The 25,939-nt window shown below is 39.4% G+C and overlaps 1 protein-coding gene across 1 annotated transcript in view; it reads left to right on the top strand.

The window, feature by feature from the left end:
• Positions 1–19,719, top strand: part of LOC108142892 (maternal protein pumilio) — a 183,684-nt gene extending 163,965 nt beyond the window's left edge. Inside the window, 7 exon segments of the mRNA XM_041709015.1 lie at positions 8,392–8,847; positions 9,600–9,686; positions 9,688–9,723; positions 9,725–9,818; positions 17,195–18,502; positions 18,671–18,839; positions 18,898–19,719. Of these exon segments, the coding sequence (XP_041564949.1) occupies positions 8,392–8,847; positions 9,600–9,686; positions 9,688–9,723; positions 9,725–9,818; positions 17,195–18,502; positions 18,671–18,839; positions 18,898–19,399 (2,652 nt within the window). The 3' untranslated portion in view covers positions 19,400–19,719.
• The last annotated feature ends 6,220 nt before the right edge of the window (positions 19,720–25,939 follow it).

Raw genomic sequence — 25,939 nt, 5'->3', positions numbered from 1 at the left:
AATAAACACTTTGGCAGGGAACACTTCCTTTTCGACTCCCTTAACATTTCATGTAATTCTGTGATTGCGCATTTATGGCTTCATTTGCCTCAAACATTTTTATGTCTGATTCGTGCGAGGAGAAGAGGAGAGGCTTTCCTTTGTGGTAATTTGAAGTTCCCTTTGAACCCGAGCCCTCAATACCCCGCTTATCGAACATTTGTCCTGCGGCATTTGGCCATATTTTACTTTAAATGTGCTCTTCATGTAAATGAAGATTCTCCACTTTTTATTGCAATCCATATATCAACATTGTATTTACCGCTGCTGCACAAATTAAGGTCACATTTACCGAACATTCTCCATTCTCCTGCGATTTTCACTTCTCTGCGTCATCATTAAATAAAGAAAAAGCAAAGTGAACCGAGCCATGCCAAACGTAAAAAGGAAATTGCGTAATTTCATTAATAAAATAACACTGCCGAGGAAATGGAGCGCATTTCGGTGGTTTGGTCGGTGGGCTGGGTTCTTTAGTGGTTTGGATTTTACACAATCAACTTGTGTGTAGGGGAATAAAATGGCCCTGAAATCCTACTTATGCATAGTAAATGTGGCCAAGAGGGGAACTTAACCTTAATAAGGGATTTTAATGTTTTAAATTGAATCTTTGGTACTAATCAGTCCCAAAAGTGATTATATTTTTCAACAGTATTCTTAAATGGCCAACTTGAGAAACTGACTTGCCAGACTTTTGTAAAACTAATTCGCCTCCCTCAATAAGTTTGGCATCGATTTCTGAACTTTTCATTATTGAGTAAGGTAACATAAGTCGGCCTTACCTATTTTTCAATACTCCCTTTACACCCCGATATACTTGAGTGCCCGGAATTTATGGGAGGAACCAAGGAAAGTGTGGCAAATATGAAATTCCTGCAAGGTTGCGCACAGGAGCAACAGAAACAAAGTAAAGAAAAAACGGCAGGAATAAAGTTGCACAGAACTTATGAAATATATGGGAAAGTTGAGGCGTAAATAGAAACTACAATGTTGTCGACTACGCCTCCTTTTTTCCCATTCCCATTTTTCTTGATGGCTTTTCCTTTTGTGGCTCACGTTTCAGTTGGAAATTGTGAGTAACGAGGAAAATTAAAAAGCAATATACAAACAGCAATCACGCACACAGCAGCACAAAAAGAATGCCGAAACTCAAATTAAAGAAAGTCAAACTGTACACTGAAATAAATAGTTAAAAAAATCAAATCTCAGTTTGCGATACTTACTTCTTAAAAAATTAATATTTGACATGGTTTTAAGATATTTAGATATTTTAAAAAGAAACTTCTTCGTCTAAAATTCAAAGATTGTAAAGTAGTATAAACCGTTTAGAACTTATATAAGATGCCTAATTCTTCTCTGTGCACTTGTGGGTGTGTCCCGAGCCTAAAAGTAGGCACCAAAAGCACACGCGTGCAGTCATTAAGTAATTCGGTTTAATGGTCAGCGTGTTGGCCACTCTATTGGATCCAACTTTTCCCCTTTTCACCCCGCTTTTCCAGCGCTTTTCCTACCACTTTCCTCCATATACTCGAGAATGTGTGAGTGGGTGGTTGCCTAATGAGCCACACAACGCGAGCAGAACACGCCGAAAGTGCGCTAATGTTTGTTTGTGGCATTAATTTTGTTTACAAGTCGTTTGTGCAAGAGGACCCCGACCGCCCACTCGCAACCACCCGTTTTTGGCCCCCTAAACTGTCCTTTCATTAACGATTGTGGGTGCTGCCCCTGCTCCCCCCATTTTTATTTCCCAGCCAAGCTAAACTATACTCCTCCATCATTCATATTCAATTTGCGTTCTGTTTTTATTGCGCCTTAGCACAGACTACAAATGTTTGAGTTGCACTCATTCTGCTCGGCTATGCAGATGGGGAAAATAAAAGGGGGGTTAAGGGGTGGGGAAAATAGGAAATTAGGGGGTGGAAAATGGACACTTTCTCGAGGAGCACACTTAATTGATTGCTTTTCAGCTTGAGCCACTGCGAAGGGTTGGCTGCGTAATTGATATTTAATTAAAGCGCATCTCAGCTGAAGTAGTTGCCAACTTATGAGTGCTCTGCAAAAACGACGAAAGTGGGTGGGGCTGGGTTGGTCATCCATCCAAAGACATTGAGCGTGAGTAATGGCACTCATCTCAAGTCATCAGCTGGGGAAAGTGAGCCAGCCAGTAAGAAGTTTAAGTTGAACCAGGAAATGACAAAAAATAGGAAATTAAATCAAGTGTCCTTTAGAGCTAGCTGATTTTTCAGATTTAGTTGTTCAATTACAGTAGTACAAAGACAATCCATTTTTGGTCGATTTGAGGGCTCTGCATTATATAAGACAAAACAAATAAAATAAAAGTTAACCAGATTTAAAATCGCTTTTATGATTTTTTAACTGTAAATACATTGCAAACCATTTTCATTTCCCCATCCAAACTGAGAAATATTGAAAATCAATTATATTAAGCACTGGTCTGAAAAAACAAAAGTTACGCCCACAAAAAACGGAAACTTCTGGGTTAAAATAAGTAAAACTATTTTGAAAAAGCTTTATCAAATGTTTATTTTTAAAAAAAAAAAAATCTCACTTAAGGAAATTTCCGTCAATCGCTAACAAAAAAACTATGTCAAATAATGGAGAACAGAAAAAGTAAAAACCAGAAACCGAAATAGAAACAGAAACAGAAAACACTCCAATTGCAGCAAATCAAGCCGAACAACTTTGTGTATACGGCACTTGAAACTTTCCCGCTTTTTTGCAGACAAGGTGAGGTAGGCAGTTAGCCAGGTCCTCGAGCGCTTTGTTTGCCTTTCTGTTGCCACTGCTGTATTCCTGCTGCCTTTTTGCTTTTTCGCCCGGCCATAATTATAAATCAACTAGCTGAGTGCGCCCCACCTGCTTCAGTTGCTTACTCCCGGACTAACTAATCCACTCAGGCTAAAGCCGAGGCCAGCATTAAAAGCTGCCACCCTCAACTCCACCAAACGAACTCCTGCCTCTGGCGACCCACTTGCAACAAGTTGGGCGGGGCATATTGCCATAGTTAGTTGACTCACTTTCACTCGCAGGGCGTCACAGAACTGAAACTGAAACAGAAACAGCAACACACGGTGAAAAAGAACTAGGAATTTTGCGGAATTTATAACAAATGTTCTTAGCATTTGGTTTTATGAACTTTTTGTCATTAATGTACTGCAATTATAATATGGCATTTAAAAATAAGTTTCGAATTGAAGGGTAGATCAATTTAGTTATTAAGAAAATATCTTATTTTATTCGATAATAAATTTTATCTCTAAACTGAAACAGAAACACACGTTAAAAATTCTAAAGGAATTTTTAGTAATTTCATTAAGGTATTTCATAACTTATTACATTTTTCTTATAAAAAAGTCGTTTTTAATATGACATTAATGTTTTCTTACTCGATTTCCGTCCCAAATTTAAACTGAAACAGAAACACACGCTGAAAAAGAAATCGGAATTCTTTAACATTTTTAACTTTCGTTTTCATTATTTTGTTTTAACTTAATTTAACATTAAATATTTTGTTAAGAATTGAAACTTAGAACATTTTACTTAGCAAAAGGTCTCATTCCATTCGGTAGTACATTTTTTCTTACTGCATGAGATAGTGGGAGAAGTGGAAAGGCGACCCCAGTCAGGGCATTTCCCCTGTGTATGACATCAGCTATAATTTCCATTACGAGTCGAGCGCTGAAAATTGTACACCAGGGAGCTTATTAAGCACGCTCCCCCCTTCTCCTTGTAATGTGCAAATGAAATGAAATAAAAATGTCAGAGCACACAGGGTTCGGAATGCCAACGAACGCAAAACGCAAAAAAAAATTGTTAAAATCAGGGGGTGAATAACAGAGGAAGCGAAAAAACGGAGCCACACAACACCATGAAACTTGGTCTAAATTTTCCATAATAACTTCGCTGCTGGCTTGCTTTTCCCCCATCTTGCCCAACTTGTTGCCAATCTGCTCTTGAACTGCCAATCCTTGCCCCATAATTCCCATAATTCCCCTGTCCTGAGTAATGTTAGCGTAAGGACAATAACTCCGAGTGTGTCATGTGCGGATCGTAAATTTGCCACTGACCCGGCCATTTGCATAAATCACAGGGTATTGCAGTTAGTAGTGGGACTTAAAACTTATAGGGCCATTAAAGTCGTATCCAAGAAAGCTTATATAGTTTTCGTCTTAAAACAGAAGTTCAAAGTTGTGGTAAAAAAATACGTATTAGAAAAAAAGGGATAGAAATCAATTTGAAAAGAGTTTGACTTTCTTTAAAATATTCAAAGCTTGAAAACAATGTTTAAATTATTAAATATAAGATTTTATTAGAGCATTGAAAACTACAAATTTATTTTATATATATCCTAACTTTTTTACCTTGAATTAAGACTTTAAGAAACAAACAAACAAAAAAAGATACAATAATTTGTACTGAATTTTTTTTATGACATTTAAATTAATTTTTTTCGGTGGGTCGTTAAATTTAAGATATAAACCTGTAAGATTGCTTTTCTACATTATTTTTATCAGTGTTTATGAAAAAGGGGGAGTTCCTTAGGGAGACGCACTCACTTCCCTTGGCAACTAAATCAAAGCATTGCATACTTTACGGGCGTGAAATTACATAAGTTCTTCAACTTTCTTTGAGCTGCTTGACGACTCTTCTCTTGTTTCACGCACTTTCATGCCCTTTGTTTTCAATTTCTCTTTAATAATCGTAAAGGGAAGAGCGCGCGGAAGAAGTTGGCAACTGGGAATGGAAAGAAGGACTTTTGGGGGGCCAAGGCAACCGATGGCTCAGATTTCAACGCTTATTTGGCTTCTGATTATTATTTCATGCTCGTGGACTGCGAGTCCTGAGCCCTGACTCCCGAATTCTGAGTGCTGTTCTCACGCATCACGCGCCCAAAAGTATGCAGGCCATGATATTTGCTTTTTATCGCTTTCGCCACATTTCGCGAGGAAAACCTTGCCCCCATTGTTTTTCCAAAAGTTTTGCGTGTTATTATTATTTTACTTTGCCATCTCTTTTTTTTTTTGTGTTTGCCACGTTTCGTTTTTATTTGCCCTTTTTCGGTTTGGTTTAATTTTTTCTGTTGCTGCTGCTGCCCTCTGCACCATTCATCAATAATTCACATTGATTTCTTTTTCCTCACTTGCCTCGCTGTTGTGCACTCGCCCTAATCTTAATGTTATCCCAGTTGGTTTCTCGACTTCGTTTTGCTTTTCCTTCAATTCGCCATGTAAACAATTGACAGGAGACACTCCATCGAGGGAGTATTGTACTGTGTATGGGTGTAAGTTATGCATATGTATATCCTGATGTTCTGGATAGGGCTACAGGTGCGTCCAAGGGGATTGCAAATTTATGCCAACTGACTTTCCTGGGGAATATTCCAAATTCGTTGAAATTGCAATGAAAAAGCCAGCCATTAATTCTTGAGCTACATCAAAGTGGATGCAAAGTTTATGGAAAGATGTAGATTGTATAACTTAAATATGTTGACTGGTAGCACTAACCATACAACATATAGACTGGTCATTTCATACGACGCATTTGGACACAAAAAAACGGACCGCGGAAGGTCCACCGCTCTCACAGCAGCAGGTCCATGCACTTCGTGTGCGTTCGGGTTTTTTACTCTCTCATTCTTATTCTCATTTTTATGCTCGCGCACTCATTGCACGAGTTCAGTCGTTCAGTCGCAGAGAGGCGCTTTTTGAAGAAGGCTGTCCTGCGCTTGAATTCGTCTTTGTATGTATGCGTGATCATGCATTCTCATACACGGGAGCATGTGTGCGTTTATTTCATTTCGGCGCATCAAGAATATTTTGTCTTTTGCCACTTTTCAAACTTGGTACCCTAAGAATATGGGCGTATTTACTATTGGGTTATGATATAAATATTAATATTATATGTTATAATATATTTTTTTAATATTTCAGCATCCATTTTATTTTTGTTTACAAATTCAAATCAGTGGTAGCAGTAAAATGTTTTACATATATGTATGTATTCGAATTTATAGAAATCAGTCCACTGAGATGGGAACAGGGCATATCGCAGTCGTGTCACTTGAAACACCGACTGCTCTTCAGTGGTTGAGAAAACTTCAAACTAAATCAGTTCTTGTCGATGTTTTGCGAGCGGTTGGTGGCTGCATACCCTACCGACGATTGCTTTTAAGGGGAGCGGGCTTTTAGGACACTTGTTTTAAATGTTATGTTAAGTGATCTTTGGTTGATTTATTTTTTAATGATTCGCAGTGTTACTATAATTGTCTTTAAACAATTTGTTAAAATTCAAGATATTGGTACAATTATAATCTAAATTATAATCATTAAAATAAATTATTATCATTAAAAAAATGTGGATTTTTATATTTGTTTCATTTACATTTTCAAACATATAAAAAGTATTTTATTATTTATTACTTGTTTAAAGACAATTATAGTAACACTGCGAATCATTAAAAAATAAATCAACCAAAGATCACTTAACATAACATTTAAAACAAGTGTCCTAAAAGCCCGCTCCCCTTAAAAGCAATCGTCGGTAGGGTATGCAGCCACCAACCGCTCGCAAAACATCGACAAGAACTGATTTAGTTTGAAGTTTTCTCAACCACTGAAGAGCAGTCGGTGTTTCAAGTGACACGACTGCGATATGCCCTGTTCCCATCTCAGTGGACTGATTTCTATAAATTCGAATACATACATATATGTAAAACATTTTACTGCTACCACTGATTTGAATTTGTAAACAAAAATAAAATGGATGCTGAAATATTAAAAAAATATATTATAACATATAATATTAATATTTATATCATAACCCAATAGTAAATACGCCCATATTCTTAGGGTACCAAGTTTGAAAAGTGGCAAAAGACAAAATATTCTTGATGCGCCGAAATGAAATAAACGCACACATGCTCCCGTGTATGAGAATGCATGATCACGCATACATACAAAGACGAATTCAAGCGCAGGACAGCCTTCTTCAAAAAGCGCCTCTCTGCGACTGAACGACTGAACTCGTGCAATGAGTGCGCGAGCATAAAAATGAGAATAAGAATGAGAGAGTAAAAAACCCGAACGCACACGAAGTGCATGGACCTGCTGCTGTGAGAGCGGTGGACCTTCCGCGGTCCGTTTTTTTGTGTCCAAATGCGTCGTATGAAATGACCAGTCTATATGTTGTATGGTTAGTGCTGGTAGTTATAGAGTTCTTTAAAGTTAATCGATATTTACATTCTTGGTTACAAAAATCATAGGTTTATGACGATTTTTACATGACATGTATTAAAACCTTAAATTTTGCTATTAGAATTTGTAACATTCGCAATTTATGGATGTAGTTTTGACTTCTGTTTCACTTTTTATTGAATGCCTGAGAGATTGTTGCTACTGGTGATGATATGACCACATCGTAGCAGGCAAGACATGAAATGGAAAAAAAAATAGTAAAGACAAGACCATGAGTATAACAAAACGAGAAACACAACACCCAGTCATGCGTTGTTCCCCCGTTTTAGCTCCTTGTTATTCCACTTTCAGTTCTGCATACTGTGTGTGTGCGGAAATACTGGATACTGATTTGATTGGATTTGATTTAATTTTCCAATTGAAAACACTTTATCATGTTACCCGTAGACGACGTGTGCGAATGTGCTAGAACAACATGAGCGGAAGCTGAAGCTGCTGCCAGGTTATTACGAATGACAAAAATACTTACGGTTACGGAACGGTTACTCGATATGACGTATAGTCATAGTCGTGGCTGCCACGACATGTTTCATCGCCCTATTAAGTCAGAGCTTCGCGTAAGCCAAAACAAATCTGATGATGGTTTCCTTTGCTTTGCGATTGGCTTGAGTCATTTCCACTTTTTCTGTCCATATGCTTTTGAACTTTCTTAATAAAAATAATAGGAGTGATAATGTTTAATGCTTTTAAGGTGTCTCAGAAACAGCGACATGCTTTTCAAGATGATTAAGAACATTTCACTCAGTCAGTGCCGTATGTTGAAAATGTCAACTCGCCAATTATTATTTTGGGTCGTTTATTTATGATCAATTTAAACTTGTTGCAACGAGTAGGAGAAAATCCTTAACAAATATGGTAGTTTAAACCCAAATATAACACAACGATATTAAATTCTAGATTTTATTTTCGGTTTCATTTTATTCAGTTCATTTGAAAATGTTCACTTACCAAGATTACGTTTTCTGTCTTACAAGCAACTCGAGGTACTTACACCTTTAAGGTCCCCTCCCCTTAGCCTGATTGCATTTAACCCTTAACCCAATTACGTGATAACTAACCTTGCCATCTTCTCTCCCCACAGCAACTGTTCCGCTCGCAGAATCCAGGCCTTGCAGCAGTAGCCACAAATGCGGCGGCCGCAGCAGCAGCCGCAGCAGCTGCCACATCGGCAGCGAGTGCTGCCGCGGCAGTGGGTGCTGCCCCCGTGCCCAACGGATCGCTGCAGCAGTCGCAGCAGCAGCAGCAACAGCAGCAGCAGCAGCAACAGATGCAAATGGCGGCGGCGTCGCAACAGTTTCTGGCCGCCCAGCAGGCGCAGAATGCGGCCTATGCCGCCCAGCAGGCCACGCCCTACGTTATCAATCCGGGACAGGAGGCTGCCCCCTACATGGGCATGATTGCCGCCGCCCAGATGCCGCAATACTACGGCGTGGCGCCATGGGGCATGTATCCGGGCAATCTGATTCCGCAGCAGGGCACGCAGCCGCGCCGCCCCCTCACCCCCTCGCAGCAGGGTGCCGAAAATCAGCCGTATCAGGTGAGATACATAGCCCATATGGATGATAATGGCCATCCCGCATAGTTTACTGCGTGAAAGGTGGACACAATGGAGCGTACACTGTACACTAGGGTACATTAGTGTTTTGAAATCACTTATAATGGTGTCTAATTGTATGCATATAGATGTCGAGTTTTGGAAACAATTCCTTTGTCCCCTTGATATACTTCAATTGATTGTCAATTGATTGTAGTAAAGTACTGCTAATTAAAGAAGCAAACTTTGTCTATTTGTTACATTTAGTATAGGAAATTCGTTCGTCAATCAACCCATTTATATGTAAAATTTTAAAGTATTAAATATAAAAATAAACAAAAATGTTTTACCACAAGCTAGGGACTGTGAATATGTTTCTTAAAATAATTTTAACTTATCTCAGCAATATGGATCTTTTCCAATTTTATTTAAACTAGAGTTCTTAAAACTAGCTATTACCTAAATATAACCAAAGCAATATGCAACTGTACATGTGTAAATTTAAAGAGTGTATCATAATGTAAAGCTCCCTTGTAATTGTAATTATAACTAGAAACTTGAACATAAAACGTTGTATATTTATGCTCTGTCTCTCTTCTTTTCTCTTTTTTATACTCACATCATCAACAACACGCTTCCATAACCAACAAACAAACAACCAAAAAAAAAACTCTAACCCCTCTGTACAAAAAACGAAATCCGAAACGAACCGTGTAAAATACAAAATACCGTGATTACCGTACTGTGCTGTGCAGGTCATCCCGGCCTTCCTCGATCACACCGGCTCCTTGCTGATGGGAGGACCCCGCACCGGGACGCCCATGCGTCTGGTTAGCCCCGCCCCCCGTTCTGGTGCCCCCGGGCGCCACCCGTGCTGGTCCCCCCGCCCCCGCAGGGCCCCCAGCTCTACCAGCCGCAGCCGCAAACGGCCCAACAGAATCTCTACTCGCAGCAGAATGGCTCCAGTGTCGGAGGTAAGTGTTTCGCTTCTACATATTCACATATCACTCGCAGCAATTTTCTGTATCAAAATAACATAAAATTTTAGGGTATACTCTATATACATTTATATATGACGTATACGTAATATCTATCATTAAAACAAAAATGTGATGTTTACGGTAGCTATTAACCAAAGCCGTTTTTCGAATTTAGTTAAATTTACTCTTGTCTACATTAAAGTTTACCCTTTATAACAATCTAATCAATTAGTAACTGCAGTTTTCAGAATGATCTTATATTTGGAGTACATGGCGTATAATTAATATTTATTAATCAAAAGTGTTCCTTGTTGAAATGTTTTAACCCTTTGCAAAATCTGGTTAGCCAATTGTTTTTAACTGTAACCATAAAAATTATCAAAACACATTAACCAATTAAAATAATCTTATCACAGTCAGTAACTGCAGGTTAGAAAATACTACTGAATCGTTGTTTGTTTCGCCCACTGTTTGTAAATGTAATTAATGTAAAGTGTGGCACAACTTCATCTACTTATTCAATGAAATCCACTCCCTGTACAGCGTCAAGTTTGTATATATAGCAATTAATCTTTGTTTATCTAACAATTCTCTTTGTGCTCGAAGGATCTCAGCTCATAAACAGCAAATTTGCGAGGTTGCCAAATGCCTTTGAAAATGTGTCTGAATAATAATAATAATAGAACACACAGAAGGCGATAAAGGGGGTAGTTGTTGCAACTTGTCAGCTACATTGCCAGTCAAAGCAATAGTAATACTTATGCAATTTATAATTTCAAATTTTCGTTTCGATTATTTTGCGTGTTATGCTGCTCTTAATTTTGAATTGTAAGGTATGTTAGGTTGGGGGTATTTAAAGAATGTGGCATTATGTTACATTTATTTTCGTAAAACTAAAGCCCTTTCCACATTCCCAAAGCAAAACATTTAGAGCACTCCCCAAGTTGCAATTACAGGGCATACATGAATTTAGCATTACCTTGTCCAGAATGCATTACGCCATGGAAAGCAATGAAAACCAACTGTTTGTGTCAGTAAATTTTCCTGTTTTTCATACATATCTAATGCACAGAAGAGCCATTGAGGAGAAAACTAACAACAATTGCATGCAAGCACGCAAAATGTTATTATTGCCAATGCTCCGGCAACTTCTACTTTCAACTTCAACTGTAATGCAACAACAACGAAAACGACAACAACAACTGCAAAACTCTCTACGACTGACTCATGCAATGTTAAACGTAACGCGATGAGTTGGTGGAAAAGTCCATGCACAAGCAGAGAACTTAGGGAAAAGGGTTACAAAAACGTTTTTGCAGTTGAACTGTGAAAAACTTTTATAGTTGCACTAGTTTATGTATTACAATATTGTGAAACAAGCTGAGAATATTCGAAAACATGGATTGATAAACAAGAAAAAAACAATTTATTTTTGTGTTTTATTTTTTTTTATGTACATAATTTTAAAATTATTTCTACCTTTAAACGCACAAACTTTTAATTTGCCAACGATTTTGCCAAACAAAGTTGGTGTGTGCCCAAAAATTACAATTCATAAGAGAAAAGGTACAAATTCTAGAAGCAAATTGCTGACAATGGCTTATCATATATCTCTGTGTTGTAAAATTTTTGTTGATTTATGGAATTTTAAATTACAATTAATAACAGCAATAGAGCCAATAAAGTTTACACTTTGTTCACTCAAATTTCTTGAGGGGAAGAAAGTGCAGGCCATCTTAAATTTTTTGAAGGGCAATTGGACACTGTTTTTACATTTTACACAATTTTTTATAAATGATTTTCACCACAAACTTAAATCGCAGCTTGTGGAACATTAAAGTTTCTTAAACACCGTACGACATACACGAGAATAACAGACATTGGACGTGGACAGCTCCATTAACTCCATTAACAATCAGGCGAAATCAATTATTACGCTTTCCACCTACCGGTTTTATTTCCCGACCGCATGCAAAAACGCTCTTTCCATTTACGGAAACAATTTTCCGGAATATGGGAGTCGACGAACCTGTCTGACGGTCGGTAGCTGGGAGCTGGGCATTATTATGTCGTTAATTCATTTTGCCTCATATGGCAGTTTAATGAAGTTTCCAGATTTCTCTTCTTCCGCACTGTTGTTCCACATGACGTATGAGTGATTACGTATTTTAATTTTTTTGCCGACGCCTTTATAACTGAAAATGTTTTTTACGTTGCAAATTTTAAGCTACATGGGCTTTAAGGGCTTCGATCCGCAAAAGTCCTCGAGTTAAGTAATCCATTTCGGATTCTAGTGAAAACCCAAATCCGAATCAAATCCGTTTTCGAGACCGCAAGTCAAGTCCTGACATGCTTTGCGTGGAGCACCGTGATGATGCCAGGTGATTAGGCTAAGGGTCTCTCGAGGAGTGTGCCACATTCACAGATCCACATGCACATGTCGTTCCACCAATTTGGATTGGGTGCACTGGGAAAAAGTCCATCTAAACGCAACTATCTAGGGACCTAATTTAATTTAAATGTAAATATCAAGTAGATTATATCACTTGTAACTTTGAAGCCACATCAACCGACTTGCTGATCTTAAATTTTTAATTTTACTAAAACTACTTTTATAATCAGTTCAACAACTGTATAAATTGGAATCTACAATTCCTATAAGCATTTAAATTTGTTTTTAATTTGGTTCATCAAGTGTTACCGAGCTGATCTGATTCTTTTTCCCCAAAGTTATTACTTAAATAAATTTCTTACTCAAGTCAAGGCCTATAAACATTTAAATAGGATTTCATTTTATTATCTCATTTATTAAGAGTTTTATATATTCTTAAAAAAACATCTTGACATTATGGCCTTAAGTGTAACCATTGCTCGTGCCATTCGCATCTCAATTACAATTAGCACATGACGCCCACAGTTTGTCCTCCGTTGGCACAAATCCCCACTAACAACTGCAGCCTGCATCATCAGCAGCAACCCACTCATTATGTTGTGCAATCGATGCCGTATGGTGTACTACAGTGTACATCCTCGTTACCCGTACCCTCTTTCTGGCTGACTATCTGTCTAGCTGTCTAACTGCCGCCTGACTGTGTGCAATGTCAAAAAGGCTTTTTAATGGAGATTATATTGTTTTAAGTGGCTGACTGAAGGGAGAACAGCAGCAGCAGCAGCAGAAGCAGCAGCGGGGGGCTTTCTACGTCAGAGATAAGCTGCAATTACAAACGTTAATGCGCCTTGGCCTGGCTCAAAGAAGATGGGTGGATGTGGATGGAAATCTGCTTGACTTTGCAACCGCCAAACCCATTTTGGCCATTGCCATTGCCTTGAAAACAATGAGGGTAACACACAGCACAGCAGCAGGAGCAAAAGCAATAGCGGCAGGAACATCCTCCTTTGCCTGCCAAATTATTATGTACACCTTTTGCATGTTGGCAACATGTGATTGCATCATCGCACAGGGGTGCTGTGTGCTGGGTGAAAAGTGAAAGCCACCCCCTTCCCCATCGAAGCCACCACCCACCCAAACCACTCTGCATACAATGCAGCACATTGTTTTCCAGCCAGCCAGCTGCTTTTCTCCTCCTTTCTGCTGCAGCCTTTTGTGCAAATGAATTCGTTTATTTTGTAAAATGTCAATTGCTATGCTGGCTTACACAGAACAGAACACGCTGGTTAAGGACGGGACAAGGGGAAGGTTGAAAAGGAAGGGCAGGATCACATGCAGCACACACGGTTGACACTTGCTGTGGTGTCGGGAGGTGTTCCTGGTTTACGCTTAATGAAAGTCTCAATGATGTGTACCACACGGCGTATGCGTGACGCAAATCAAATGAATCGGGCGAAAAAACACTATCCAGTGGAAACTTACAATGACTCTTTTGTAAATTACACATTAAACGGGTAATTAACCTTAAAGGATATAATAAACAACTAAAATCGTAATAATAATCAACTGTGTGTAACACACTGCGTATACGTGACGCCGATAAAACGAAACTAAGGCTAAAAAAGTAGAAATTTACAATAATTTATTTATAATAATAACTCTTTAGTTACGCTAAAAATTTCAAAACACCATCGTTTTTCCTTCAAATTGAATTATATAATACAACTTGCTTTAATTAAAATCGTAATGATGATTGATACTTGCAAAAAAATCAAATTTACAGTCATCGATGTGAAATTAAAGTTTTTTATCTGTCTGCCACAGTTGCCAGAATTTAATTGCCACCTACAACCAAAAGTTGTGCCAGTAAATGGAAAATCCCAAATGCAATGCTTAGTTTAATGACAGCCAGCGGGAAAAGTGTAAAAAGTTTGTAATTCTTGCATTTAAATTGCAACTAATTTGGCGTCTCTCTACGTAGAAGAAAGGCAAAGGGGGTAAAGACTAAATTTCAAATACAGACGGCGGGAAAACACAAACAATTTGCATCCTGGAAAGTGTTTTGGAGGAGGGTGAGTAGGGGGGGGGGGTTTCGATGACTGCCTGCACTTGGCGTGTGTTTTCTGTCTGTTTATTTTAATTTCTGGGCCTGCGTTTGGTTGGGCTTTGGGTTTCAGTAGGGTGCTGCGTGCGTACAATTGTATGCACAATTTAAAAGGGAATTATTCATGCAATTTGTGCGGGGCGGAATGCCAACGGAAGGTGGTGTTTCGGAGGTCCCATTTTCCACCCTCTCCACTAATTCAGAGGCTGCCCCACGACCGTCTGTCTCAGCTCAACTCAATTCAACTCAGAGTAAGAGCAGCCCTCCATTGGGGAGACACTTTGCCAAATGAAACTGCAGCCATGTAGCTCACAGAGAAAAAAAAACAAATGCAAAAGTAACGTTTAAGTGAGCTAGCAAAATAATGGATTATAAACAAAGCTTTGTTAAATACAAATCTTCAAAAAAAATCTTTTATTAAATGAAATGCCACCAAGATAAGTTACCAATGTAAACAGATGTCTGGCCTGTAAAAAATAACTCTTTTTAATATAAGAAAACTATTAAATAAGTTTTTTTGAGATACAGAAAAAAACTGAAGGGCAATACTACTTGTTTCCATAGCAAAGCTGTAACTGGAGAATTAAGTAAAGAATTGAAACTATTTTTTTCTGTGTACGAGTATCTATTGCTGTCTGTGGGTAGACGAGCGTGGGCGGTGGGTGGCATTAAAAGACGCCAAGTTTATTGCTGGCGACATTCTGTGGTTTATGCACACGTTCCGCAAATAGAAAGAGAGCCCGAGAGTGGTGAAAAAGAGAGGGCACTACAAGAGATGGAAAGAGACGATACATTGCCGCTCGTCCTTAGCTTAATGTAATGATTTTATGAATTATAAATGCACACACGTGCACATTATGCACGCGTCTCGCTCACTCCTATTCCCGTTCTCGTTGCTCCTTCAGCACAATGAGAAAAAAAGTGAAAACGCATTAAAACTGCGAGTCATTTAAATGTCGAGCGAAAGAAGAAAGGTCGGTGGGTGGGTTGGTTTTGGTTGGCATGATGGGTGTTAAAACTATTCTCGGCTCGGGCAACTTTGTAAGCGCTGTTAAGTAGGCTATGAAAAAAACGGTTTAAGGGGCATTATATGAAATGTAATTAGTGCTAAAGAGCCGCTTCAAAGTAACAGAAACACAGCCGCACTTTAATTGCGTGGAATTGCTAAGAGTCTCAAAATCACATCATCCCTAAAGCTTAAACAGATTACATAACAAATTTAAATGTTTATATATATTTATTTCTTTCATTTTGTATAGTCTGCTGAACATTTTAAAATAATATATTTAAATAATGTGATGTATAGTCATCTATATATATGACAAAAACCAGACTCTTGTTAAGTTAATTTTTTATAAAATAATGAAAACTTTACTTAAGAGCCCTTTTCCTAAAAAAAATATAATCGTCTTTATATGTTACAAAAACAATAACTATCCTTATAAATGAACAGAGTTTCTAGAGAGACATTTTCTCTACATTACTTTAACTATCGATTTAGTGAACACACCTGCTTACACTGCTCCACTTTAGTTTTGAGATACAAACACTTACATACATTGTATATTATTTACCAACACCATTCCGCAACTTTCAACAAATTGCTTAATAACTCGGTCAACAAATGGCGCACACTGTGTTGACATTTACAGCACTCCCTCGGAAAGCGCTCCTCGAGTTGGTTACAAGGCTTTCAAGCACCCAAAACCACCCACCCACTCACCTGAAGGCAGCTGGGCATTTTGCAACCCTTCGCGCAGCTGTTGTTGCATTAGTAGTTAAATAACTTAATGTGTCCTGGCCACGTTTATGGTGTATTTTCCACCGCCCCTTCAGTATAAATTTGAGCTATTAATTTGCAGTGCAGCAGAGAAACTGAAAGATTGGGGTTGAGAAGGAATTTGTTATGGTCGAGAAGAAGGCTTACAGCCGGAACTTTCGCTTTTCGCCGAATCGCACATTTGCGGATCATTGCGCTCGCTGGCTGGGAATACGAAAACGAGATGCCTCCAAATCTCTCAACGTCTCGCTTTCCATACTCCCTTTTGCCGCTTAGATGGCAAATCAAATGCCAGTGACAGATTACAACATCAATCAAGTTGACACCGGCACCGGCACCGGCCCGTCTTCTTCCACCCAACTACTTACTATACATCCACTTATTGTTTCCGCCCACTTGTATCCTTTTACATCTCCTTTGGAGATTGCAAGCAGACAGCCTCATGTGCTCGCCCCATTAATGCTGTACATTATGGCTTAGAGAGATGGATGCTGTAGAAAGGGGAGAGGATACACTCGCATGGCTATCCCCTTCTACATTGCAAATGCCAAATGGCCAAGTGACTAAAACTAAGCCAACAGCTGCGCCTTGAAGCGGGCAATTAAGTTTTACAGGCGCATCAAAGTCGCGTCCTCTCGTTTCGCTTCTCTCGATTCATTACAAAGCGGTCAGGATAATGGTACAGTTGCGTCAGAGTTTTATATCTGGTCCACCAGCATCCAAGGGATCTGAAGACTGTAAACTGAATTGAAAGTACGGCCAGGTTAATGGGTTTTCGATTTTCCATTTGACGATTGATTGTCACTATTTGTGGTATTTATGTGATGCAACTTTGTCTTCGAAAATTACTAGAAAATTTAAGAGTAACTAAGTTTTTTTTTTTTTTTTAAATGGCTTTGCAGAAATGTGACCTAAGGGAACCACTTTTCTTAAAAAAATTTGTATTTAAACCAGCAATTTTGAGCTTATAAATTGTTTCACAGTTGTTCGATTATTAAAAGGCATAAATTGTTTCTCAGTTGTTCGATTTTTAAAAGGCATACCTCTAAAAGTAGAAAATTTAACTAATGTTTATTTCTTTTGCTCATTTGTTGCAGGCCTCGCCTTGAACACAAGCTCGTTGACGGGTCGCCGCGACTCCTTTGACCGCAGCACCTCGGCCTTCAGTCCCTCGGCCATGGACTACACCAGCAGTGGTGTGGCGGCCAATGTGGCCAATGCGGTGAACAGCTCGGTGGCCCAGGCGGCGGCCGCGGCAGCAGCCGCAGCAGCAGCCGCCGCAGCGCGTGGCAAGTGGCCGGGAGCGAGTGGCGCGTACGGAGCGCTCGGAGGTGCGGGCAATGCCTCGGCCAGTCCGCTGGGTGCTCCCCTAACGCCGCCGCCGTCGGCGCAGTCCTGTCTGCTGGGCGGCAGTCGGGCTCCAGGTGCCGAATCTCGCCAGCGGCAGCAGCAGCAGCAACAACAGCAACAGCAGCAGCAGCAACTGGCCGCCGCCGTTGGTCTGCCGGCAACTGCAGCGGCTGCTCAGGCCGCAGTGGCAGCGGCGGCCAACAACATGTTCGGTTCGAATAGCTCGCTCTTCTCGAATCACCTGGCCATTCCGGGCACAGCGGCCGTGGCAGCGGCGGCAGCAGCAGCAGCAGCGGCCAACTCGCGACAGGTGGCCGCCACAGCAGCAGCTGCGGCTGCGGCGGTGGCAGCAGCAGCCGGCGGAGTGGGCGGGGCACCACAGCCGGGCAGATCTCGCCTACTCGAGGATTTCCGCAATCAGCGGTATCCCAACCTTCAGCTACGCGATCTCGTTAATCACATTGTGGAGTTCTCACAGGATCAGCACGGCTCGCGCTTCATCCAACAGAAACTGGAGCGAGCCACGGCCGCCGAGAAGCAAATGGTATTTAGTGAGATTCTGGCCGCAGCCTACAGCCTGATGACCGATGTCTTTGGCAACTATGTCATCCAGAAGTTCTTCGAGTTTGGCACGCCCGAGCAGAAGAATACGCTGGGCATGCAGGTCAAGGGTCATGTGCTGCAGCTGGCACTGCAAATGTATGGCTGCCGGGTGATTCAGAAGGCCCTGGAGAGCATTTCGCCAGAGCAGCAGCAGGAGATTGTCCACGAACTGGACGGGCATGTTCTGAAGTGCGTCAAGGATCAGAATGGCAACCATGTTGTGCAGAAGTGCATTGAGTGCGTGGATCCCGTCGCACTGCAGTTCATCATCAATGCGTTCAAGGGGCAGGTCTACTCGTTGAGCACCCATCCGTACGGTTGCCGGGTGATCCAGCGGATCCTCGAGCACTGCACCGCCGAGCAGACCACGCCCATTTTGGACGAACTGCACGAGCACACCGAGCAGCTGATTCAGGACCAATACGGCAACTATGTTATACAGCATGTGCTAGGTAAGTGATATCTAGCTTATAGGCGACTCATCTGAAACTATTCCCAACCAATAACTTTAAACATTTAACATCTTTGTTATCTAAGAACTTAACTTATTAAATCATATTTATTTTATTTATATCGTTTAATGGCTTACCAAACTTATATCCAATTTATTTATTTTGTAGAACACGGCAAGCAGGAGGATAAGTCCATTCTGATCAACAGCGTGCGCGGTAAGGTCCTGGTGCTATCGCAACACAAATTCGCCTCGAATGTGGTGGAGAAATGCGTCACCCATGCCACTCGTGGCGAACGTACTGGCCTCATAGACGAGGTCTGCACCTTTAACGACAAGTGAGTGAAGGGGAATTAGCAACTCTATACATTTTAACTCATAACACAATCATTTCAGTGCCTTGCATGTGATGATGAAGGATCAGTATGCCAACTATGTGGTCCAAAAGATGATCGATGTCTCGGAGCCGACGCAACTGAAGAAGCTAATGACCAAGATCCGGCCACACATGGCCGCCTTGCGCAAGTACACCTACGGCAAGCACATCAACGCCAAGTTGGAGAAGTACTACATGAAGATAACCAACCCAATAACAGTGGGCACTGGCGCTGGAGGAGTGCCGACGGCGGCATCCTCGTCAGCGGCGGCAGTCAGTAGCGGTAATGGTGGCACTTCGGTGACCGCCTGCGCCAGTGGCAGCAGCACCACCAGCACCACTAGCACCACCAACAGCCTGGCCTCGCCCACCATTTGCTCGGTGCAGGAGAACGGCAGCGCCATGATTGTGGAGCCCTCCTCCCCGGATGCCTCCGAATCCTCATCCTCGGTGGTATCAGGGGCTGTGAACAGCGGCTTGGGACCCATTGGACCCCCAACCACTGCCAATGGTGTGCTGTAAGGGAAACAGGAAGATTGGAGAGAAAACAAATGCAAATAAAACCAGGCAGTCAAAGGATGGATGGATCATCCTTCTCGAATCGCAGTATAGTTATTAGGAGCTGTAGAGCTAAAGCATACCATAAACAAAAACATACATATAAATGTAAACTAATTTATTGAAAAAAGCAGCGATAAATGGAGCTGCTCTCGGAGATTTGTAAAGATAAACACACACGCCAAGCTAGAGAAACAAAAGATAAGAAAAGAAAAGCGACTGGCAAGCAAAAAACGCAAAACTTTAAAACAGCAAGAAACTGAAACTAAAACAAATTTGTATTTTTACGAACAAAGAATAATAATAACAACACTCTCACGAAAGAAGATTTCAAAATATTTGTACAATGCGCTCGCATATTTAATTTGTAAAAAAGAAACACACAAAGAGATGAAGAAAAACCATAAAGCTAAAGCGTTATAAAACGCAAGAAAGCAAACACAATGAATGTAAAGTAAAAATGTCAAGGAAACAATTTTGTCTGCGTACATTTTCGTTGTAACTTTGTATAAATTAATGATTATATAGCAAGTCTATTTGTAAAGGATTAATGTTTCGACTGTAAATTGATAAGAAGGACAACTGAAGAGGAATGAAGAATGTAGAAGAGAGCGGTCTGCATGAATAGGCCTAGAATTTATAAGTGTAGACAGCGGAGGAACCATTTAAAGTAAACATAAACATATATACGAGGGATAAACAGCAGAAGCCACACTTAGTGTAGAATGTAGACTAAAACTGTTTTTGGAGCCAGCAGCTACCGAAACACAATGAAAACAGAGACACATACACAAGACACGCCCACGCCCCCTCACGCACACTCGGATGCAAAAACCCACAAATACATCCAGAAATACAACCACAAATGAACGACTCTTCAGCCCATTCACGTTGCTTTTGCACTATGTAAAAATTTTGTATAAAAAAACCCAAACTACAAACCATGTAAACCATGTAATTTTTTCAAATGTTTCACTGTAAAATGTATACATACTATATTTTGTAAATTTTTTTTAAGTTGCGAGTAACTCATACATATTCTATTCTTAAACTGCACGCATGTATTTATAATTTTATACATATTAGCTGGCGGCCACTCATCGAAGATCTCTACGAGGATTTCGATGCATTGGGTGCCAGCTAAAAGAACCTGTTAGCCAAGTAAGTCCCTTTGATAATGATTGGATTTTAAAACTATAACCATCAAATAAACCAACCTTTTTCCAACATTTTCCGCCACACTTTTACGTTTGCTAGCCCACCTTATTAATGTATGATATATGTATAAATATGATTTAAATCGACATTATGCTTTCTCAAATTTCACACTAAACAAAATCAGGTGGAAAATTTGCCTTTGTTATGTTAGATACAGAAAGCGCTTGTTGCTCTGCCTGCGAAGCTTGAAATGCATTCGCTGTGCGGCAAAATATTAAAATGTTAATCCTAACCCCCCTTCCACCACGTAAGTGTATAAAATTGTTTTAAAACGTCATCGAAACACTTGTAAATTGCAAACAAAAATTGTATATGTATTAATACGAACGAATATTGTAAAAAGTAACAATACCAAGAATTTTGTACATTTTTGATACACATTTAGACTACTTCGCGACGCCTTATTCCAAATACTTAAATACTGAAAATACTGAAAACGAGAGATGGTAAGAAAAACGAATTTAGACTTTTTTGTCGGTTTCGTCGAAACACACAAAAATCCAATGAAAAACAATTTTTTGGAGATCAATGTAAAGTGTATTATGCATATTTTTATACACTCAAATTCGTTGTCGTGTCGTTGTTGTTGTTGTCGTCGTCACCGTCGTCGTTGTCGTATTTTGTATATAACAAGCAAAGTCATTGAACATTTGTAATTTTCTGTACATTTCCCCCCGCAACACACCACATCCCATTAACCATTGTCCATCATCCCAATTAGTCGATTAAACCCATTGAACCAATTTTACCCGTATTATCCTGTCTCTGTACAAGTGAGCGCATTCAAGCGACGGCGCAAGCGGGGCTCGGTATTATTTGTTTGGTATTTTTAGTTAATAACTTGTCAACTGCCTGTCTCTAGAGCGCAATGCACTGATAATTTTAATTTAAATAATCCATAGATGAACATTGTATTTAGGATTCTCGAGTTCGATACGGAGTGAAACAATGCAAGTAGAGATGCTTTCTGTAGACTGTAAACACATTGCTACACGCCGTGTACATTTGACGTGTAAGATACACACACAGGACACTCACACACCCACATTCACACAAAAACACCCACACACAGACACACAGGACTTAGCGAGCTGCTTAGCTGTAGTAGTTAGTGTAAGCCAGCAAATCCCTATAAATATTTAAAATAAAGTAAATATTACTACAATTAGTTTTGAACTTGACGTGAGGCAACGTAACGTTTTTAAAAATGTATATGTGAAATACATGTGTAGAGTAGCGGAAGTGCAGAGGCACAGTGAAATTTACACGGAAACTGGCGTATTCTACACACGCCCAGTTTTTACAGTAACAATTTTTTGCACGCATGAAAAACACTTGGGTATATACAAGTCGAAAACTAAAAAACCTAAAGCAAACCTTCAAATTAAAAAGGAGCAACATCTAACAACCACAAATGTAAACAATGTAACTTAAATTATACGGCAGAACTCACTGTAAAGTTATAAACGTAATGCGAAGCGAAACGGGCAAGCATTTTTGTGTATGTCAAAAGGCCAACAACGGTCGGGCATTTTAATTTGCAAAAGAAAACGAAAAAGTAATCAAAACCCGGTTGCAAGTTGTTTGAATTTCTTGGCCAACTGAATTGTAAAAAAAAAACAAAAGAAGTACAGTCCAATACTGAAAATGGCCTATAAATAACCAATAATTAAAGTAAATATTAAACATACAGCGGAAGCAGAAATTTGTAAAATTTTTTCGACAGCAGAACCTTGTAAACTAAGCTAAGGACATAGCTAAAAACCATACTCTAAATAAACCATTTGTAATTTGTTGTAAAAAGAAAGGAACGATCGAGGGAAGACGGAAATTTAAAGGCATGGCATGTGCTAGAGCTGGCGTCAAGTAAAAATATAAATGATATATAAATATAAATATATATTAACGCATATACATACTTATAAATATAAATATACAGTAAATAACTAATTACGAGAATAATTTGTAGTTACACACTCGAAACACACGCAAAAATTCAAATATACAAACAGAGCGTAATCCTTAGTTGTGTAAACAGCGAGCGATTGGCACAAGTTATATAACTAAAATTTGGACAGCATTGCATTCGAGCATTTGATTTAACTATGCATTAGACTCTTATGTTTATTATTATTATACAAAATACGATTAATGCTAATTTCTTTGTGAAAAAAATAAAACAAGTTTATTATGTAGCAAAAAGCAAACGTTTTATTTCTCAATTTGACCCACTCGATTGGCTCTTCTCCACCACACCAAAATGCACACACACGCACACACATGGTCTTTTGTTTCAGTTTGCATTTGAAGACAAAATTCAAGTTCAACTTCAAGTTTCAACAAATTGGCTTCAATGGAAGGCTGCGATGACTACAAATCTAAAATCAAAATTGATATTAATACGGCATGCAATTTAAGAGCATAGCATTACATTGAAAATAAATAAAGATAAATAATCTACACTTACCATAACCTTATATCCCTTCCAAAACCACAAAAAAAAACGGCACAACCAAAAGAGAGCGCAAAGTTCGAGGCATTTTATACGGCGCATTTTTTATACATATATGAACAGGCTAGCTGTCTATATGATATGTATACCCAAAAAATGATCAACTTTTATAATGAGCCAGTAAGTAAACAATACATATTTTTTTATCAGCCTTGGCAAGCTAATCTTTTACCGGGCCGTAAATTTTAACAAAATTATACATACTTACAAACAAGAATACCAAAACCCTATGCCTAAAATCCTAACCAGATCGGATGGAAGAAAACAGAAAAAATCCATTTCAACTAGTAGAATTTTTCCAAATTGTAGAAATGTAAACCTTTATATAAATATATATAGATTTGTAATTGAGCTCTAAAGTCGGGGTAGTAATATTTAATTCGATCGAGATATAACTCGAAACAGTAAGCTCCTAAGTTGGTCGTTCCTTGTAGCACGACTTACAAGATGAACTGGATCTGGAAGCAGTAGTAAAACTCATGTAGAAAAGCAGCAGTAAACCATAAAGCAAACTAAAACCATAAAAATATAGTTAAACTGTATATAGGGAATACCAGGCAGGCAAAAATCTTTCACTCAAATCTGCAAGTTTAGGTAAGTGGAGGGTCTTACTTTAAATAATATAAATATTCCCAATTTTAACTTTTTCAAAAAGTTAATTTTCAAACTTTTGATCAAATACATGAGGGCTTATTTGATTGAACTATGATGATTCCTTTAGATTTAGATCGTCCACTTAACTTCGACGCAGTTAAGGAGCCCGCTCTTGACCAATGCTTGTACTCCATTGTATTTTGAATGCCTATACCCCCAACTAAGCCACACAGAAAGCAGAAAAGAGAACATAAAATAAAAGTACTTGATTTCAATTAAGAATGATATTAAAAGAAAAAAGCATTAAAACTTATTAGCCACATATGTACGTACGAAGGATGAACATAACTAATAAAAAAACTTGTAACTTAATACTTCTACATATTGAATAAAAAGAATGATATTAAAATCGTAATTTTGGTTATTTGTTTTAAAGACTCGCTTTGCTGACATGGTGAGATCCTTTATCTACTCCTGTTTTTTGACATCTTTGGGCAGAGGTAATATTTAAATATTGGTTGAATGCTTTTTAATATGCATATTTACATACTTTCGAGCGGCTGCTGTTTTATGGCCTCCAAATTGTTGCATACTTTTGGGCCGCCGATCAGCGCTAATGACTGACGGAAACTCCTAGCATCTGCGTGAAATGTAGCACACTCTTAAGGAAAATTAGGATATCTAAGCCAATAAGCAACCTACAACTAAAACAGGGACCGGTTTGGGCACCTTATGTATATCCCGAGGTATAAAACACAACCACATTTTTGTCTGATTTGCATCTTAGCTATACAAAATCTGTCAACAATTTTTCTGTGGGTCGCGTACTTACAAAAATATTGCTTAAAAAAGAGTTTTTGCTGGATATCTCACTTAAAACAAGACCCCCAGAAAAAAGAATTACTCTTCCGGACTCCTGACTCAGGAGTCCTGAGGACCTAAGCTAAGGATTCCCACCGCATTTATTCCGATCGCGATCAATTCATTTTTACTCCAGAAATCGATTTTTCTGCAGAAAAAAATTTCTGATTTGAATGCCAATTCATTTGGAATCCTTCTACGAGTTCATCGAAGTATGTCATTCCATGCCATGATCACATTATCCTTGCGATTTGGCTTAAACAAATTGACACTTCTGCATTGCACTTGAACTTTTAAGTTTTTATTGCGTGCATTTAGGCGCGGCTTGTTGCTCTAGTTGCGCGGCAGCCTACTGAACTTTCTGTTCGCCTGGTACTTGAGCTCGAGAAATCTTTCAAATTGTCCGACAAATTCGACACAAATCGAGCACAAATTGGCGTTTGAATGCAAGTTTTCCGATTTTTGACACCAGGCCAACAGAAATCCCAGTAGGTGGCTCTGAGCTCTAGGAATTAAATTCGCGGAGCCCTCCCATTGGTCGACGAATAGGACCGCACCTTCCCGATTGCTTAAAACAACCGTTACTTTCGTTCCAGCACACAGGTGCGTAGTCAGCGCGAGCAGGGATTTGTGGGGCTAAATGTCCCCAAATAACGATTTTAATCCCCCTTGACCAAATTCTGACTACGCCTCAGCTAAACGCAGAAAAATGATAGTCGGACACCTGCAATGATTTATGTTCGCTTGTTCATTCAAACCGAGAAATCTTTCAAATTGGCCGACAAATTCGACACAAATCGAGCGTTCGGGAGCAAGTTTTCCGCTTTTTGACACCAGGCCAACAGAAATGCTAGTAGGTGGCTGCTGGGTTTTAGGAATTAATTTCACGGAGCCATCCCATTGGTCGACCAATAGGAACGCACCTTCCCGATTGCTTAAAACAACCGTTACTTTCGTTCCAGCACACAGAGGCGTAGTCAGCGCGAGCAGGGATTTGTGGGGCTAAACATCCCCAATTAACGTTTTTAATCCCCCTTGACCAAATTCTGACTACGCCTCTGCTAAACGCACAAAACTGATAGACGGACACCTACTATGATTTATGTTCGCCTGGTGTTTCAAGCCGAGAAATCTAAAATGTTGCTTGTCGAAAACCCAATTTTTCCCAGTCAAACTCAACAATATCTGATTTTGAAGTACCAGGCCAACAGAAAAATCAGCAAGTACCCAGAATTTGAAGAAAGTTGTGAGCGAACAGCTGTTTTTTTAAGCATTGCTGCCACGAAGCCACTCCCCTGGAAGACACCCGTTAGTTTGCA

This window comes from Drosophila elegans, unplaced genomic scaffold (assembly GCF_018152505.1).
Source record: "Drosophila elegans isolate 14027-0461.03 unplaced genomic scaffold, ASM1815250v1 contig_468, whole genome shotgun sequence".
NCBI lineage: Eukaryota > Metazoa > Arthropoda > Insecta > Diptera > Drosophilidae > Drosophila > Drosophila elegans.
This window is presented reverse-complemented; position numbering and strand designations above follow the sequence as displayed.